At 36.7% G+C, this 20,056-nt stretch overlaps 1 protein-coding gene across 1 annotated transcript in view; it reads right to left on the reverse strand.

Moving 5' to 3' along the window:
* Positions 1-15,885: 15,885 nt before the first annotated feature.
* The window catches only part of Ttn (titin), a 263,368-nt gene continuing 259,197 nt past the window's right edge, over positions 15,886-20,056 (reverse strand). The window contains exons 309-313 of the mRNA XM_078017672.1: positions 19,794-19,950; positions 18,394-19,085; positions 18,147-18,300; positions 17,329-17,631; positions 15,886-17,197 (exon numbers count right to left, since the gene is read on the reverse strand). Coding sequence (XP_077873798.1) covers positions 16,899-17,197; positions 17,329-17,631; positions 18,147-18,300; positions 18,394-19,085; positions 19,794-19,950 — 1,605 coding nt within the window. The 3' untranslated portion in view covers positions 15,886-16,898. The remainder of the gene's footprint in view (positions 17,198-17,328; positions 17,632-18,146; positions 18,301-18,393; positions 19,086-19,793; positions 19,951-20,056) is intronic.

Genomic DNA, 20,056 nt, shown 5'->3' on the forward strand with positions numbered 1-20,056 from the left:
TCTATACATTAACATGTATTTAGATAAAATGCTACTAAACATGTTTGTAATTTTAAATAGCACGCAGGTCACAGGCTACTCTGTGTTCAGTGGAATCTTCCTGCTCATAAGTTATATTTCATGTCTAATTGAAAAAAAAATTGATAATGTGGTAAGTTTCCATGTTGACTGGACAGTCAGGTTTTGTTTTTGTTTGTTTTGTGGTAGGAACTTGCACAGTGATGAAACCTTGAAGGTCAAGGTGCTTCTGGTAAAGTTTTTCTGGTAGTTTTTTTTTTTTAGGTATTACATTTATAATGAAAACATTAATAAGATTTTGAATTCATAGGAAATAGTCAAGCCCATTTTCTATTGCTTTACAGATGGATAAGTTTGTGAAGTTTTCTGTAAATATTTTAAAAATAAAAAATAGTCATTACTAATTTGTATTATTTTTCACCCTTGAAACAGGTGCTTGAATAGGTGTGCTTTAACCCTAAGAATGGCTTTTATTGTGACTTGGATCCACTTTTTTTCTTTAGGAACCAAATAAATTTGTGAAATCATCTTTTTTTTTTTTTTGAGTGGGTATATATATATATGTGTGTGTGTATGTTTTTATATATATATATGTATGTGTGTGTATAAATATACATATATATATATATATATATATCTTAATTTTTAAATAGGTTTTGGGTTTTTTTTTTTTTTTTTTTTTTTTGAGACAAGGTCCTGTTGTGCTGCCCACATGGGTCTCAAACTTGTGGGCTCAAGCAGTTCTCCTGCTTCAATCTCTGGAGTACATGAGACTACAGGTGTGGTGACACCTTGTATATATCTAGGTTTTTTACCAGTGGATTAATAGCATGAAGCAACTTCTAAAGAGTAAGGGAATCTTGCATTTTGAGAAACCCCATGTATTTTCAAGTGTGACTGACTTCTGAGTTTTAAGGTAAAAGTGAACCAAATGAAAACAATTCTATAGAATTTTAGTTTATCAGGTTTTTCTATGATATATAGTTATTTATTGACTCTTTCTTGCTTTGTCTAAGGCATGGGGTTATTGAGAACTCTGGAGACTCTTTTGACATGTCAGTGGTCTTCTAAGAAAAACCAATGTTTGCTTTTCATCTGAAGTGCCTGGTATACTCCTCCATGATTAGAGGGTTCTTGATAAGAATTATTTTGTAAATGAACTTAATTTGAATTTTGTTACATTATATTGAATAATTGTTTTATCTTCAATCAAGATAAGTCCAGAAATGGATGCTATTGCTAAATTTAAATTCCAAGGCAGGAGATAAAATATCTTAATTTTCACAGATGCCTTGGAACCTATGACCCCAAATTAGTTTTTTACTATGCATTATCACATTTAGAAATTTAAAAATCATCATAAAAATCTCAGGAAGCTTGTATTTGTGGTATATTAGAGTGCTGTTAATATTATTGCATCCTTAATTAAGACTCTGCTGGTTTTTCCTTTATTTAATGAGGTACCTCTGTGTCTGTCATTTGAGTTTTGCTGTTGCAGTTTTGTCATTTGTGGCCTGGAGGGAAGTCCTATTTGGTTATAGGAGTTCCTGTAGAGAGGTCTCTCTTTTAAGAGCTCTGCTGAGTAAGTAAATGGTAGGTAGCTGATAGATAGGGTTACTGTTTCATGTCTTTTTGGTTCCTCAGTCCTCTCTTTGAATATGTTGAATTTGTAACTTTAAATTCTTTTCTTTCCTTGTTTTTAAAGTTAGGTTTCTTATTGAAGTAATTCATGTACATAGTTGAAAGAAATAAAATACTTGAAATGAAAAGAGCAATTTAGCACCCCAAAGAGGTATACTTTAATGGTTTATTTTAGTATTTACTTCATATTTAAAAATGATATAGTACTTTTTTATTGATTTAATCAGTTTCAAAAAAGAGTTATTGAATTCTTTTTTATGGTAGGCAGGATTTGCTTTTTTATATTCACATGTCTCCTGATTTTCTTTCCCTATCCCTTCCCTTACCTAGATTTTGTTAAATCAGTAGTTACAAATATTGTTCACTGACAGTCTACACGACTATCATTATTTACTGTCTATTATTTTTCCTAGAGTTATGTTGCTCAATTGTAAAATTTGCTTAGTATTGTTTATATACCTATCACAGTGATAATCCAAAGCCACAATTCCTCAAAAACATCACATGATCTATAGATTTCTTTTTATGGTTGCCCTTTATGGGCAGAATTTCTTCCACAATCTCTCTTTTGCCATTTGGACCGTGCACTCTCCATGCACGGTCTATGCATTGTGATGTAGTCTCACTTTGTATCTCCTGTTTATTCAATACGATGATTTCTTCTTTCTTGATTTACTGTCTCTTTTTAAAGAATTGTTTTTGCCAGAGCTTATACACAATAGCTTCCTGAAAAGATGCATTGGAGGTATAGATTTTGAGGCTTTCCAGGTTTGAAAATGTCTCTACTCTGGATTGATTGTGGTTAGAAGTCTGTCAAAAAGAATTTCCTCTCAGAGTTTTAAAGGCACTGTCTTTCATCACTTGATATTACTGTGAGAATTCTGACATCCTTCTTACTTTTACTCTCTGGAGGCATTTAGGAGCATCTCTTTACAAAAACCCTGATGTTTCAAAATGTCTGTCTTTATTCATTCATTTTAATGAGTACTTGACTTGGTGGAGTCTTCCAGTAGATTTGCCTGCTTTGATTCTAGGAATTTTTTGTGTGTTGTTTCTTTGATTATTCTTTCTGCCCCATTTTGAGTGTTGAACTTCCCAGATTCCAGATTGATACTCTAATTTTAAAAGTATTTTCTCCAGTTGCTGCTTCAATTGTATTATTTTTTGTTACCCTTTAGCTCTTCACTTGAATTTTCTACATTTAAATTGCCAAGAGATCTTTTTACTTTGTTACTTTTCATAAAACCCTATTTTTATTTTATAGATTCAGTGCCTCTTTATCTCCCTGAGTACAAAATAATGGGCTTTTCCTTATATCTTTCCTCTTTCTTTCATCATTTCTATTCCCCATATTTCTGCTTTTTATTTGTGTTGTACTCTTTCTTTCTGAAGGCTTTCTTAGGAATTTGGAGAGATCATCCATTCAGGTTAGTCATGTACCACAAAGCTAATTTCATAGGCCTTTATGTTTGGGCTGTTTTATCAGTTGTCTTAAGGGCCATGGGGCAGAGGGCTAGCCTTTTCGGTTAGGATCTACTGAATTTCAGTGGAGATTTTTTCTTTGGTGTCATTCAATTTCTCTAGAAAGTTGCGCTCTGAAAATAGCTTAGGAGAAGATGGCTGAAAACCCTACAGTTTGTATGATGGCCTTTACTTAATCTCTATATTTTCAGCTTTCTTCATATCCCTTCCCATCCCACCTAAGTCCTCCATGATTTGTAACCCTCTGTTGCAGTTTTCCTGTGGACAGCAGAAGAAGGTGGTTGAGGGCTGTGGAGAGTAGGGGAGAGAACCAGGGATCCAATTGCTTTTGTATAGAGTTCTAATCCTCATTTCAGCCCTGTGCCTCCCTCCTTTTTTCTACAATAACAATATTTCCAAATCTTGCACTTAACAGAGGTTTGGTGTATTTTTGCTTCTCCTTTTTTCTACAATAACAGTATTTCCAAATCTTGCACTTAACAGAGGTTTGGTGTATTTTTGCTTCTCCCTCTTAGGCGTCTGCTTAGGCTTTAACCTCCTCCATACTCCTCCTGGCTTCTATTCTTTGAAACTTTTGAGATTTCTTGACTTTGTATTCTGTTCTCTTTGTCTTTGTGAATTAATTCCTTTTATATTCCTTAAGTGTCTTTTTGGTGGGGTTTTGGAAGTAGAGAAAATAAATTCATGTGGCCAGTCCACCGTGTTTAACTGAAAGTCTATATTTAAATTCTAATAGTGTGTAAGAAAATAAAAATTCTTTAATATTTTGCAGTTCATCCTTTCCACTTAGTAATTTTTAATTCCCATGCTTTTACTGTACTACCTACCTCATACAGCTGGCAGTACATAAAACACCTAGAATAGTGCCTGGTACACAGTATGTGTTAAATAAGGATTCTTTATTATTAATATTGTTATTATCATTATTAATTTCACTACTATCATTCCGAATTCAGTAGCCCCTTTAGACTTGAATGAAGATGTTTTGACATAGGAATAATTATTAATATCTGGGAAAATATAATGTTGATAATATTGACATTACATTACTTTACATGAGGTGTTCAGTGTTATTTTTTTTTTGAGAAATGTTAAAGCCTTAAGAAATCCAATTAGTAGTCATTACTTTAAATGTTTTAAGAAGAGTATAATAATTTTGATGTGCTTTTAACTTTATTGGAGCTGTTTTGGTCTTATCTAAATATGAGGTATGGAGAATAAAGTTATGAAGATGGTATTTGTTATACCTTACTTGTAGCTAGTAGATATAATAACTTTTTGACCACATAGATTACAGGAATAGAGAAATAGTAGATTGCAATCATTGCATCTGTAACCTTCTTGTGAATGGTTGTACACCTTTCAGAAAATGTTGTGAATGTATACAAAGAAAATGCGTGCATTTATTCAGTAGGTAAAAGTTTAATTTATTGTATAATTAGAATGTTTCGGAGAATGTTTAAATACTTAATATTTTAAAATATTTTACTTTAGGTTTTTTTTTTGTGTTAATATCTAAAAGTAAAATAATTTGTTCTAGATACAAGGTACTCTGAGCCTAGATTTCAAAATTCCTTTCTTTAAGATATTTAAAGTACCCTTTTTTGTTTGGATTAAGGGAGTTGCATAATAAGATTCAGTTCTTAGAAATGAAATGGAAGTAGGTGATGCATTACTTTTTTTTTTTTTTAACAGACACTGAGCTGTATATTTTGAGGAAGGAGATTTTTATCTCTAAGGACAGTTGCATTTTTTTCTCACAAAGTAGAATTCCATGTTGTGACAGATGGCTGGCTGTAAATATCAATACCTCCAGAGATTAGATTTTTTTTTTATCCAAAAGCAATAGCCAGTTGCTTAGTGTAACTAAACCTCTTTGCAAATAGAGCAGATGAAAATAGATAGTAGTTGTACACAAGGAAAAACAAACCGTGCTGTTGTCATAACACTGGCATTTTCCCCTTTCCTTGGATGTCTCTGTTATAGGCTTTATTGGGTCCTCTTACGTCTGCTTTGATCTCTGAGTTTTGATGTCTGCATCTTTAGAGTCCTTATGCTGTATCTTCTCCAAATGCGGTAATTAATCTAGTATATTTTCATAAGATAAAATTTGTCCTTTTTGCCTTTTAATATGTTCTCCCTCCCCATGGTCTTCCTTCTTTCTTACCTTCCTTCTTCCCTCTTTCCCTCTCTTCCTTCTTTCCTCCCTCCCTTTCTTTTTGTTAATAAACCATTACTATAAGCCAAGTGTTTGACTTCATTTTAGCCTCATAATGGAGATATTAAAGTACTAGAATACAAGACCAACCAACATGCACAGATATAGGATTAACACATGATTGGTTAGAATTAATATTATTATCTGAAATTTTAAGTGTTTGCATTATCTGTTGATTATTTTAGTTCCTACACCTCTTCGTTTTTTGGGGCTTAATGAATGACTAAACCAGAATTTACCAACCAAGCCCAGAATTTGATGGCAGGATAGATTAAATTTTGATCAGTTGTTATAGATAAACCAAATGAATTAATGTAAGGGGTGTACCTTGACATCAATGAGAAGTAATTTTTATGTAGTCCCAATATCAGAAATGAACAAAATATATGACTGAAATAAATTTTCTCTTCAGTTTTATTCTGTTAGGCTTGAAGGAGAATGCTGTTGATATTCCCTGTCTTTTTATAAAGTTTGGCACAAAGATTTTTTTTACCCACTTTCATTTCAATATAACATATATAACCCGATTTGATAAGATGGGATAGTTAGGAACATAGGAGAGAACGGTGCCAGGAAGGGATCCAGAGCCACCAGGAGCTATGTACCTACACTCTCCTTTCCTGGCCTTTCCTGGCATTAGACACAGAAGTCATCATGTGGATGAGATGAAGCAGTTTAGGAATGAAGAATGGTGAGTCTCGGAGCATGAAAGGGAGTGTTCTAGGCAAATGTTTCAGTCTTATTTGCACCATGCCCTTCCCTTCCTGTACTTGGACTTCATATTCTGAGAGAACTGGGTATTTTCCACCTCTCTTCTTAATTTTTCAAAGCAATACTTGACTATATAGCTTTTATTAGATAATAATTTAGATAATATGGATAAATCTAAATTCACCTTCACGTGCACTCCCCCAGGAGGAGGTTAACTACTCTTTTCGGGTATGGACTCTTTCAGGCCTATTTCTTGAGTGTTGACTTAGATTTTGTGGCGGTCCCCATTTTTACTAGTTTGGATTAGCTCATTAAAAGCAAGATCGTTTAATAAACAGTGGCACACTTACGTTATGTAGCCTGAAATAGGAGATGACTCTATATTGCTTTACTTGAGTATATTTTTGTGTAAGACAGTTGAACAATTCTGACCCCTACATTGTTCGTCAGAGAGGTGTTCTAGCTCTTTCATTTTCTATGAATTGATTACGTTTTTCTAGATAGAGCATTTTTCTTTAAAAGAGAATGCTAAAGTTTCTAGTGCTTTCTTTAATTGTGAGGGAGCATGAATGTATGTATGCATGTGTATGGTTTCTTGGTTGTGGACAATGCAACTTGGAGTCCTTTGTTTTGAGACTCACAGCTTTATGTTTAGTTTTACAGTTAATTTTAAAATGTTAGCTGTAAAGGATCAAAACAGTTTTGCTGTAAAAGTTACCAATTTTTGCTGTAGAAGTTACCACAACTTGGTCAAAATAGAGAGTTGTGTTTTTGTTTGTTTGGCAACAATCAAAAGTGTGGCCTCGAGATAGTAAGGGTTAAGCATCCAGATTTCTGTCAGTGAAAGTATACATGTCCATGCAATTAAAAACATCATTTAATAAATTTACGTAGTAAATCAGTATTCAGTGAATACCTCTTCAATCTTATAACTGAAATTAACCTCCATACTTGAATAAATAGGAAATTTCTATAGGTGGCCTTTTCTTGTGGAATTTGGGATTGCTAGGTTATCAAGAGTTTCATCTTGCCTTCAGAATTGGCATACTTGGGTGATATTTCATAGCCCTTTGTCATCATTCCCTATCTTAGGTGAGGCCTTAGAATACAACTGTCATATAGCTCTATTATTTCTTTATTTTCTTGTTTGGCAATAATTGGCTAGAGAAGTTTGTGATAATATGTATCTGTGGTTTAGTAGTGTGACAGTATATGGCAACCTTTCTTTTTTTTTTTTTTCTTTCCCTTTCTATGACAACTCTGATCAGTTAGTTTTTACTTCCAGAAATACTGAAGTAGAAGCTAGAATCAGCAGAGAGTGATGTACCTGTTTGATTAATGTTGTCTTCATGGGCTTGGTAAAAGGTGTGGGGAATGGTGGCAAGGATAGCTGTCATCGAGAATATAGGGCAATGAGTATGGTGTAGACTTAGCATAATTTTGCTGGCTTTTATTTTTTTAAACAGTCACAATAAACACAAACACACAACTCATAATTAATTCCCTGTTTTCAGTTTCTACTATCCAAATAGGATGAACTTAAATATATGAATATTTCAAAAATAGAAAATGGAGCTGGGTGCTGTGGTGCATGCCTGAAATCCTGGCAGCTGGGGAGGCTGAGACAGGAGCATCATGAGTTCAAAGACGGCTTCAGCAAAAAGCAAGGCCCTAAGCAACTCAGTGAGACCCAGTCTTTGAGTAAAATATAAATAAGGACTGGGGATGTGGCTCAGAGGTCAAGTGCCCCTGGAGTTCAATCCCCAGTACCAAAAAACAAAGCTAGAAAATAGAAACAAACATAGCTCATCATCTCTTCATTCAGACCAAGTGTATATATATGCATAAGTAATGTATATCATTCACTTACTAGCAGTGCCTTTATGAATTTAAAAACCTTTGCAACCTTGACATGATGCTCAGGAAAAAATAAAGTGCTAATACTATTTTCTAAAAGTAAGTGAAACTTAACAGCATATCAGTGCTTTGCGTAAGTCACCTTTCATGTTTAGATCATCCTTGGTCATCACTGGAGAGAAGAGTTTCAGTTCATTTGTGGTTTTGCCTAAGTAGCAAACCTCCTTAGAGATAAGTTGCAACTTTTATTTCTTGTTTTTGTAAATCAGGCCATGTTGGCCACATGATGTCCTTGAAAGTGACTTGAGTCTGGAAGTCTGGTAAAATATACCAATGACCTACCATTTTTGGTCTTATAACATTCTTTTTTGGGGGACATTTGGCATCCTCTGTGTGGTGTTTGCATGTGTCACCTTTGGGGATGTGACTCCTATGTGTATTTCTGGTGAGGGGTATGATGGGAGTAGATATAGTTTTAGGTGATTTTTTTTTTAATATTTCAAGTACAATACTTAAAGCTACTTCAAGTAGCTTGCTCCAGATAAAATGAAGAAACGAAGGGTTTTTTGTCTTCTAGTTTTAATTTTTTGTTTTTGCCCTTTGCTTTCCATACTATGTTTTTGCCTTCCGGTTTTGAAAATTCTGTGTATTATCTCAACCTTCTCTTCCTACCTGCTCTGAAGAATGCCTAAGAAATTGTGGTTGGATGCTTAAAGTAAATTTCTAAGCACTTTACAATATTATCCATAATTTGCTGAAAAGCAAGTCATGAATGTTTCTCATTTTTTTACCTTTCCCTTTTTCTTTCTTCACTTTATCTTTTTTCTTCAATTTTGATTTATGATTATAGAATCCTCAAAAATGGCTCCTCAATGTGTCTTTATTTGGTGTATTTGGAAAAGAAAAGAATCACTTGGGTATGGTGGCGAGTCCACCTAAGGGGCTGTTAACCATTTAATTTAAGATAGCTTATTCACTTATTTACCTCTTTTTAAAAAATTTCTTTAGTCCATATTCATTTGATTACTCACCGAGTACTATGTTGCTAATATTTATTTTTGCGTTCTAAATGTTTTTTACATTATTTTACTTTTTAATTCTTAAGTGCACTTAAAACTCACTGCATTATTATTTAATAACTTAAATTGACTATCCTAACTTTAATTGGCTTTCTTAAAAACTTCACTTTTTTAGCTATTTGAATATTTGAATATTTCTTATTCACATTTGCACACCAATTATTATCTTAACCGAAGTATAAATCAGCATTAGAAAAATGTCCTTGTTGGTTTAAAATTTTTCTTGTTGTATATAAATATTATTAAAAACATAAGCACATGAATTTCTTTTTGCCTTTTAAATGTCTTTGTTTTTGATTAGCTATAAGTAATACATATAATAAATTTGCAACAAAAGTTTGTGGGTATTTAAATGAAAAATTTGTAACTTTAAAAGAAAAATAAATTGGAAATATTGGAATTGATAGAAGAGCTAGTCATTTAGTAAACTTATTAATCTAATAGGAAATATGGATCTCACTAAAAGCACTTTAATTTTAAAGCACCTTCAGAATAGGATTTTTATTCCCAAGGTGGGGAGGGTGAATAAACTTCATTTAAAAAATATATGTATATTTATTTGTGAGTATTTTCTTTTTCTCTTCCAAATTCTAAAGGTGTATATTCATATTTTTGTTATGACAATTCTGCTTGTTTAATTATTGTAGTCATTTTATAAATTCAATAAAACTGAGCCATGTGAACAATGTGGGGGAAAATGTTTAATAAATTTGCCATGTCACTAAGAAAAAAAAAAAAAAAACATTAAAGCCAGCATGTTCTGAAAACCTAAGAAAGGGTAATCCTCCGCTTTCCAAAAATAACACTGGTTTGTTGAACACTTAAATGTAAAACCTGATTGGTTAGCTTCAAGTTAGTTCTGTGATTTTGAGAAAAGATGTTAGGAGACTAGTTAACCTTTAAATGAAAGTATGAAATAGTTCCCCTTATTTGTCAGAAGTTCTTCTGGTCCTTGATTAGATAAATAAGGTGATTCTTAAATCATTTAAATGGGGGTACATTTAAGCTTCCTAATGTCTAGGTTGTTCCAAACCAATTACAGCAGAATCTCTGGGGGTGGAACCCATCATCTGTATTTTTTAAAAAATTTCTCAGTAATCCCAGTGGGTAGCCAAAGTTGAGAACTACTGAGCTGGGTGGAAACATACACTCCTGATGTTGTATTGAAGAACAGGTGGATATGGGAGTATATACAGATCTCTATATATGTATAAATACATAAATTTATCTCATTAATTGGGGCCATCATTAAAGATTGTGAATTAACAAACATTTTCCAGCTCTGAGTATCAGCAGCTTGTTTCACTTGGCAGCTTTTTAGAAATGCACTGTCAGGTCTGCCGAGTGAGATCCTGCATTTTCACAAGACCCTCTGGGGTAATTGGGTAATTATAGGTCTTATCTCCGTGTCTTTTTTTTTTTTTTTTAAATATTTGTTTTAGTTATAAGTGGACACAATATCTTTATTTTACTTTTATGTGGTGCTGAGGATCGAACCCAGGGCCTCACGCATGCTAGGTGAGCGCTCTACCTCTTGAGCCACAACCCCCGCCCCCTCTCTTTGTGTCTTAAGCAAGTCATGACACTGTTGTTCAGCACTGGAAAATGAAACTAGTGTGCTCACTTCATCATGTTAACAACTAGAGAGAATTTTCTGATCTGGAGCCACTGAAGGAAACAACCCCATCACCATCACCATCACCTGAGATAGGGAAGGAGAAAATAGTCAACAGATTTACTACCAAGCTGAAGGCAGTGCTCTTAATTACTCAGCTGCCTTGTGTATTAAGGAAAAATAAGTACAACTTTGTAAGGATCTACATACCTGTATTTTGAGAATTCTTTGAAAGGGAAAAAATATCCCTTTAAGAAATTTGCTTATCCTAATCCCAAATTGAAATGAATAAAATGGGATTCTCCAGGTTCTCTGGGATAACATCTACCCAGTGCCCAGCACTCGGGAAACCTCCCTTATCATGGCAGTAGTAGTACATGATAACATTTCAAGAATCTCAGCTGGGTTCCCTCTGTCTTAGTCCCCCAGGAATCAGGGGGATTAGTTTGTCTTCTTTCCTGAAGGAAAGATTCTTTTCTTTCTTTTGGGCCCATTACTGTAGTTTCTGGAAAACTGGGTGTTCTAGCTCTTTTGCCACTATGATTATAGGAACCGATCAGAACAACTGTAAAGGAGGAAAAGTTTATTTAGGGGCTCATGGTTTCAAAGGTCTTAATCCATAGAAGGCCAACTCCATTCCTCAGGGATTAAAGTGAGACAGAACTTCATGGTGGAAGAGTGTGGTAAAGGGAAGCAGCTCACATCATGATCAGAAAGCAGAGAGGGGGGACTCCACTTGCCAAATATAAATATATACCCCAAAGCCATGCTCCAATTCCCACTTCCTCCAGCCACACCCTACCATTTCAATTACCACTCAGTTAATCCTTACCAGGGGTTTAATTCACTATTGGGTTAAGACTCATAACCCAAACATTCCTTCTCTGAACCTTCTTGCATTGTCTCACATGTGAGCTTTTGGGGGACACCTCACATCCAAACCATAACACTGGCTCTCTCCATTGCTTCCCCTTTCCATGACAATACTGGATCAGGTAATCACCTTATTCCCTGGTGTTCTTGCAGATGCCAGTAAAGGGTTTAATATTTCTCACTATAGCTTTCTGGGAAGAAGGCTAATTGACTACATTGGAAATAAGGGGCCTTTTAACAGGAATGACTAAAAGGGATTTTGTTGTTGATCCTGCCCAGGAACAATGACCCTCAAAATAGAGCAGAGCACTCTGCTTTATAAGTGAACATTGTCTCTAGCCCTCTCACCCTTTAGCAGGCTTGATTTTGGTGTTAGGGAGTGGTGCTAAGACAATATTTATAAACAAAGCCCTGAGTTCTAGGTCTGAGGCTGACCATGTGGCTGGGTATGTTTTTCAAAGGCCCTGGATCTCAGGGCTTTCCACTTCGGCTATTAAAGTCCTCATTATTTTCTCCTTAGTAGTTTGATTTATTAGGACATTTATTAGGCTAGGCATCCTAGCCTCTGGTCCAGTCTTGGCCAAAGGGCTCTGCTGGTGTCTTCCCTAGCTTCTTTGAATTGTTCTAAGCCAACAAGTGAGAGTGGAGAAGGGACAGCTGCCCTTGTTATATATGTGGGACGAATTTCTCAGCAGTTTGGGGAATGAGGAGTACCTGAATCCCTCACTATGATAAAAGCAGATTTTGGTGCTCTCATCTGGCAGTTGCCAACAAAAAGCTGATTTCATTCACATGTGGCAGCTTCAGGGAAGAATTCTGTCCCTGTGTTCCTCCTTAAGGATGTCTGGTGCAAGTCTCAGCATCTCTGGAGAATTATCCTTTAACTCAGGGAATGTGCACCTAGCAAGAAGCTTCTATCTGAGGCTCTGGTGGTGTAGGAGGACCTGGTTTGGAAGAGGCCTTATACAAGGTGCATTAACAGCCTCTCTAAGGAAAAGGAAAGGAAGGAAAGGAATTTGGAGTATCCAAGCCTTGTCAGGGGTTTCATGAGTGGCAATCACTGCTGCTCTATTCAGGAGGAACTGTGTGTAGGGATTTCTCAGATGACTTAGACATCCTGAGGAAAGAGTTTGGCAAAAATCTACCCAAGACAAACATTCACATTTTTTAACCTTTGGATAAAAATCCATGGGCCAGTCTCTTTTCAAAGTTGTCTTATTTAGCTGGCAGACACTATTTTCTCCTAAGACAAGAAAACTAAACTTTCTCTGCTCAAATCTCTCAAAATTACACTTGGGGTAGAGTAAACAAAATTAACACATTATCTTTCTGGAGTTCAACCATAAGATATTCTTATTGAATTTGTCTTTGTTGTTGATTTAATCTATTATTTTACTGATTTTCTGATTTACCTTTCTGTCTCTACATGGTTCATCTATATAATTGGCTACAGACATAATAAATTCATCTTTTGAGAAATTCCATCAAAACATTTCCTATAAGCCTGTGCTGTCCTATGTCCATCACATCTAGTTCCATACGTTGAATTGTGTCCCTTCCCACAGGATTTGTTGGACTTTCAACATCCAGTACCTCAAGAGATAGGGTCTTTGCAGATGTAATGAAGTTTTAGGGAGGAGTTAAGATAAGCCCTCTCCAATATGGTTGGTGTCTTTCTAAAAAGGAGAAATTTGGACACAAATATACATAGAGGGAAAATGCCATGTGAGCATGAAGACAGCCAAGGAGAGAAGGCTGGGACAGGTCTCTTGCTCACAGCCCTCAGAAGAAACCAACCCTGTGAACATCTTGACTTTAGACTTCTAGTCTTCAGAACTGCAAGTTGATTTCTGTTGTATAAAATATCCAGTTAGTGGTACTTGATTTCAGACACCCTATCAGACTAATTCATCTAGGAAACATCAGTGAGATCTGTTTGGTCCCCTCTAAAAAACTGCTTCTTTTGAAGATTCTGCATGGCAGTCCTTAATATAATGATTGCTAATACTTAGTTGGGTGCCATGCTAAGTCCTGTGTTTTGCATGCAGTAACCATCTAGTCCTCACAATAATCCTGTGAGATTGCTGTTATTTCCACTTTATAGGTGAGCACATCAAGTAATGAGTTCAATAATGTGTGCCACCTGCCACCCCACGGTCACCCAAGATAGGAAAAAGTAGGTCCTAGATTAGAGCTGGGTGCTCAGAGTTGTTGAATGAGGATGTATGATTTCAACATTATTCTGCTTATCGTTGGGTCCATATAAATTACAGGAAAGAGAGGGGAAAGAAGGTTAGGACACTGATAGTTTTATGGACAATAAGTTTTACAGTTTGAATAGGTTGGCACCTGGGAGAATATGTCTGCCAGCTTACTGCTCTTAGTCACCCGGGAGGTCGACGCGGGGAAAAGAGAGGAAACCATGGGAATTATGAAATGATGGGATGTTGCTGAGGAACCACTCCTGCCTTGCTGACGTTGGGGCGACATGGAGCAGGAATACTACATTAAGGATGTATTAAGGATGTCTGGTGCAATCTCTGGAGAATTACCCTTTAACTCAGGGAACGTGCACCTAGCAAGAAGCTTCTATCGCTGAGGTTTTGTTGGTGTAGGAGGTCTGGTTTGGAAGAGGTCCTACCTCCGCGGGGAGCAATGATTTTGGAGGAGCAGGGGAAAGAGACAAGCTAGAAACCTCAGGAAGGCCTTCTTGGGATTCTAGCTGGAGCGCCCTTGGCCTCTCAGGATCCTCCCCCTTTGTAATCCTGGCAAATCCACCTAGCCGGCCACGCCCTGGGGCAGAGGCTAGGGGCTTTCTTCCTTCTATAAAAGGAAGTCAAGCCTGGTTTTTGACGCACATCCCCTTCGCGCCACAGGCTGCTGCCCTCCTCTACTCCCAGGCCGGCTTGGATCTGAGGGAATGGGAAGCTGCTACTGCAGGATCAGGTTTGGCATTCTCATCAACACCGACGGGGTCAGCCTTGGGGAGGACACGTGAGTATATAACCCGTCCAGGCTGGGAAGAATCATCCTAGGAAGTCACCCCCTCCAATCCACCCCTCACTTGGAAGTCTGAGAAGGCATTTAACGTTGTAAGGTGGCGTAGCGGGTGCTGTTGGCTCTGTCCCGATTCACCAGGGCATGTTTACCCCATTCTTCCTTCCCAGTTTCTTGTTTGCTGTTTAGCTGCCTCAGTGGACAGAGAATGGCTGTGCCCAATAGGTGTGCTTCTCGCCCCATCACCTGGCCTCACCCCTCCCGCTCTTTCCCGCTCCTCTCCCCTCCCCCATCGCATCCTGTAGCCCTTGACTGATTGCAAGGAGGTACAAAAGGGCTTCCTGCTTGCTCTGGTTGGAATCAGCTCTGTGGTTCCAGGGACTGAAGCTTCCTGTGAGATTGGGTTGAGGCTGCTGCTGATTCTACAGTCTTTCTTAACTTTCCTCTTCTGCCCTATGTGCCTGCTTCCCCTTTTTTCCTGAGAAGATTTAACCAAGACAAGAATCCTTGTCTTTATTGCTGAATATTTACCTCTCAGGTGGGCAGAGGAAGAGGAGCACCTACTGCGCAGGGCAGTTCTTTGTTGACCAAAACAGCTAAAAAGCCAAAATTCCAGGCTCTGGGTTAAGACAAGAATCTGAGTTTTGTTTTTGAGAATCTGATTTAAGACAGGAAACTTGATGAATAAATTAATGAAGATCTAAGATCTTCCTTTGGAAAATAAAAATTAATGGTACATATGCTTCATCTTTGAACACTTGCAGTTACATTAAGGAGGTGAATTTAGGCAAATAACCAACATCGTGGGTTTACAATTACTATTAAGCTAACTGAAGTGGATAAATATAGGTGTTTATGGTGTTAGATTTTTTACTTTTTTTAAATGGAGTATCAGTTATTTCAAAAAGCATGGTAGAAATATACTATTTAAATAAGTTCTTCAGTCCTAAGTCTTTCATTTGTTCTGTCTCATTTTGGAGCTACAGTAGTCAATATGGACTCAGTCCCTGTATTTGTCATTTTCTGTTCACTGTACTTCTCAAATGGACAAGATCCATGTCATCTTACTTATCTTTGCATTGTTCTGTCTGGTATCTAGCACAAAATACTGTGAAATGCAGATGTTCATCTTTGAATTTAGTTGACACACCTCCCATAAAACAGTTTATCTTGATAAGTTTAGAACACAAGCTTTTGAGGATAAATTTGTCCTCAAGAACTATATCTAGACTTTTAAAGCAAAATATACAAAACAGCAACTTAAATATTTGCTTAAAGAACTTATTAACATGGGCTATTTTCAAGTTGTGTTGCTTTATCTATGATCACATCTGTGATGTGTGAAGCACATACTTCTCTACCCTAAAATCTTACAGAAAACAACCACCACACAGTTTGAGGTGCAGATAGCTTGCTTTATTTTGTTGTTACTATCTCAAGGAGGTCTAGTAATAGTATCACTAACAATTGAATTTATACTTGCATGAAAAGAACTACATCAAATTGACATTTTGGGCAGTTTGTAATGTTATTTTTAACTTAACAACAGCTTTATTATGTTGTTGTACTTTACTTTTTGCTGTGGCTCATTGCTTAGTTGCCCGGTGTTTCAGTTGTAATTTAAATTTAGAGCTACCACACAAAGGCATTGACTGCACCTGGGACCTCCAGGAGTTGACACTGCTCTGGCATAGGAATACTTGGATAACTTGGTTAAATGAGGGGATGGCCAGGTGATGGTACTTTTCCAAGCTATCCAGGCACTCTTTATGGCAGAGACAGTGTATAATGAGCGAACAAAGTGTTGGCCGTTACACTTTGCTCTGGTAATATTTAAGTCATGATAATTTAAAGTGTGACATCATCAAGAAAATGTAAAACATTAAAGTGGTGCTTACAGGAGGGTAAATGCAAACATCACCAATGCCTTACATTTCTGATTCAATAGGTATTGGTGCACATATCAGATGACATGTGCAGCAGCATCATCTTTGAGGTGGGCAGGACATCTTCAGTGGGGAATTTCTCAACCCACTGAGGCATACTTAGACATCAACAGTATGTTGAGGCACAAAGATTAAGTGTTGAGCAGGGTATTCGTTCCATAAGAAACTTTCTCCTGCCAACAGTTTCAAAAGTTACATTGTAAAATGTCATAAAATAAAGGTACAAAACTTTATAACCGTGAATCCGGCTATATACAGTATATGTACATGTCATTAGGAAAAGTCTAATATTCTTAGGTCAACAATTATGAGAGATCGAAATGTATATTTTTGAACTTGACTCATTTAGGTGGATACAAAACTACTGTTTAAAAAATATTTACAGATCAGAAAGATTAGTCCATGTGAATTATTTGTGAAAAGTTAAGAATGAATGTAGAGCATAAGGGCACAAGGCCCTCTTAAATGGAGCGAATGTTTATGTTCACAGTGGCAGAGTCGGAGCCAAACTCATTCCCTAAACTCAGGGTGTAAAGTCCACCATCTTGTTTCTGTACGTCCATGATGATCAGGGTTGTCAGGTCATCTGTGTTTTCAATGTGGAATCTCCCTTGTTGTTCTTGGTTTTGGATTTTTCTTCCACCACAGGACCATGTTATTTCTGGGGTTGGTTCCCCCGTAAAAGCACAGGCTACTGTTAGAACTTTGCCTTCATCGATGCTGATATCAGAGGGAAGAGCTTCGATTTTAGGTGGAATTCCTTTAGGGAACAACAAAAAGGTTTTAGGATCACTGAAAAAATAACAATATGTTTGCTACTAAATTATGTGTACTAAAGACTACACCATGCTACTTGGCTAGTCTACCTCTACCAGTAATTTTATTGCTCACCTCTTCCGCCTGCTTTAAGCATTCTACTAGTTGAGCTTTCCAGTTGTGTCATACTAGATTTTCCCATAAAACTGCTGGAACTCATTTCTATAAAGGATTCTTGCATGGAGGACATGCTTTGGGCAGACATGCTTGCAAATTTCATTTCAGTCATGCTGCTAGCACTGCTGCTGCTGAAACTGCTGAAGGAGGCCTCCTGCTTAGAGGCAGACATTTGGACTGACTGAGACGAGAAGCTTCCTTGCAAGCTTGTGTCACCACTTGTCCTCAATACTACCTCTCTGGAAGGTTCTTCAACTAGAGCTGTGGAGCATAGCAGATACACAGTGAACATCAATGACATCTGGTTAATTGGTGACATCTGACAATGACTTACGGAAATGAAAACTTAACACACACAGAAACAACCCAAACAATTTGCTGTTGAAGCATAAGCGAGTACATGAATACATATATTTGTCAAGAGCTAGCTCAATGTCTCCAAGAAACGAATCCTTATATTTCCTATCATTATATTACATGCAGATGCTAGGAGTCACTAGGAGAAAAATGATTAGTCATATAGAAAATAATTGACATTGTACACTCTGAAAGTAAGTGTTACAGGGTAGTTGGTAGCTTTGCTTGGAAATTCAACTTATCCAAGTTTCTGTTTAGCTGTAAAGAAACCGACAATAAAGGTGAATTCACATAGGATGCCTATCCCTCTTCCACATGGAATTGATAGCAGCTTCTGAGAGTTGTCTGCAGTCTGGCAACAACCACCCCCTTAGCCCCATGAAAACCTTAAGTAAGGGGAATCGCCAAGATATACTTACGAAGGACTGTTAAGGAAGCAGTGGCTGAACATTGGCCACGGAAATTTTTGGCTTTAATTGTGTACTTTCCACTGTCGCTTACTGATGCATTCCGGATTTCAAGAGTATATACATTTCTGGAGCGATTTACACTGATGTTTGAAGAGATTGAAATCTAAAATGAAGGAGAAGAAAGGTATTTATGTTCTTCATCGATAGACATGGTATCTAAATTTTTCTTCAGTAATGCATTCATGATTTCACTTACTGGCAAGTTGTTTTTAAACCATTCTATTTCAGGAGATGGCTCCCCACTGATCTCACAAGTAAAGAGGACATCTTGTCCTTCATTAACATTTTGAGATCTGGGCTGTGAGATGAAGGCTGGAGCATCTGAGAGTTCTTTGCTTAAGATCAAGTCATACTGACACTTGACGATGCCTTGACTGGTTTTGCCTATGCAGGTGAGGATTCCCTCATCCCTGTGACTGGCTTGCTTGATTGTCAGGGTCTGGTCACTGCCTGAGACCCCATATCTGTACTCCTCAGAGTTGGCGAGCTCCCTGCCATTCAGGACCCATTTCACATCAGTGGCACCAGCAATGTTGGCTTTTAAAGTCACTTTTTGACCATCGGCTATACTCATCTGAGTAGAAAAGGCTTTTATCTCAGCATGAGTGCTAATTTCTTCTGATGCCTGTGATGTTTTTGTGATTTCCTCATGGACAATGGATTTTTCCAGGGAGGCTGCTGCTGATTTCTTGACTTCTTCAGAAATCAGAACCTTTGATTCTTCCTCCTTGAATGCTAACTTTTCTTTAGATTTCACCTCTGACACCTTGATTTCTTCAGAAGTCAGAGATTTTTCGGAAATTTCTTCTTGGACAACTGCCTTCTTCTGAGATGTGATTTCAGAGGTCTTTTGTGTAGATACTTTCTGTGCCTCAGTGTCTTTTACTGCTAAAACAAGAAATCTCTGTAAGGCAAACTTAATTGGAAAAATACCTCCCTCCACCCTTTCTTTAGATTTTGCATGTTCATAATATAGAGTCAGAAGGAAAAAAAATTCTAACCTATATATGTAGAGGTAACCAATTCTGTCTCAGATCCAATCTAGGAAAATTGTCATGTATGACTTCTAAGTGTAATGATTCCTTAAACTTAACTGAAGATGATTTTTATGACTTAAGGGGAAAAAAATCTTGAATAGTCAAAAGACTTAGGAGATGTGTGGACTGAAAATATTTCAAGTAACTGAAAAATTAAATCACCTTTTAAAAGATGAGATGAAAGCAAACAAATTTTAATTGGGAAAACAGATATAGTCTCTCATTAACTTTGTATCACTTTAGAAAAAAAGCAAGAGTGAAAGTTTAAGGAAGCAGTACCATTTTGTATATTCACCTGACTTTATTCTTAGGTATTCCTGGGGGCTGGGTTTGCTTGTGGAATCTTATATAATTCCACAAATAAATACGCATGATCTATATACTGATGTAAAAGTTCACATTAACTGTTTGTGCGTATACATTTATATACAAATGGCATTCTAGAATTAGAAAAAATATGTTTTTAAAATTTTCTTGTGTAAATAATAGGGGATGTTAAATAATGCTTCCTTTATATTGTTTTCTGGAAAATGTTGGTTAAGAACAAACGTTGGCCTACCTTTTATTGTCAATTTGCAGCTGGAGGACACTGATCCAACTGAATTTGTTATCGTACAAGTATAAAGTCCGCTGTCAGAAGTTTCAGTCTTATGAATTTCTAAGAGAAATACTCCTTTGTCTTCAGAGAGTTTATATTTAACTCCTTGTGTAATAGCCTGTGGAATGCAAATGATTGAATTTTTAAAAGTCACTTAATTTTAATTTCTATTTTTGAGTGGGGATGAGGGGAGAGGTTAGTTTTGAAAAAGAAAAAGGGACAGT

This window comes from Ictidomys tridecemlineatus, chromosome 7 (assembly GCF_052094955.1).
Source record: "Ictidomys tridecemlineatus isolate mIctTri1 chromosome 7, mIctTri1.hap1, whole genome shotgun sequence".
NCBI lineage: Eukaryota > Metazoa > Chordata > Mammalia > Rodentia > Sciuridae > Ictidomys > Ictidomys tridecemlineatus.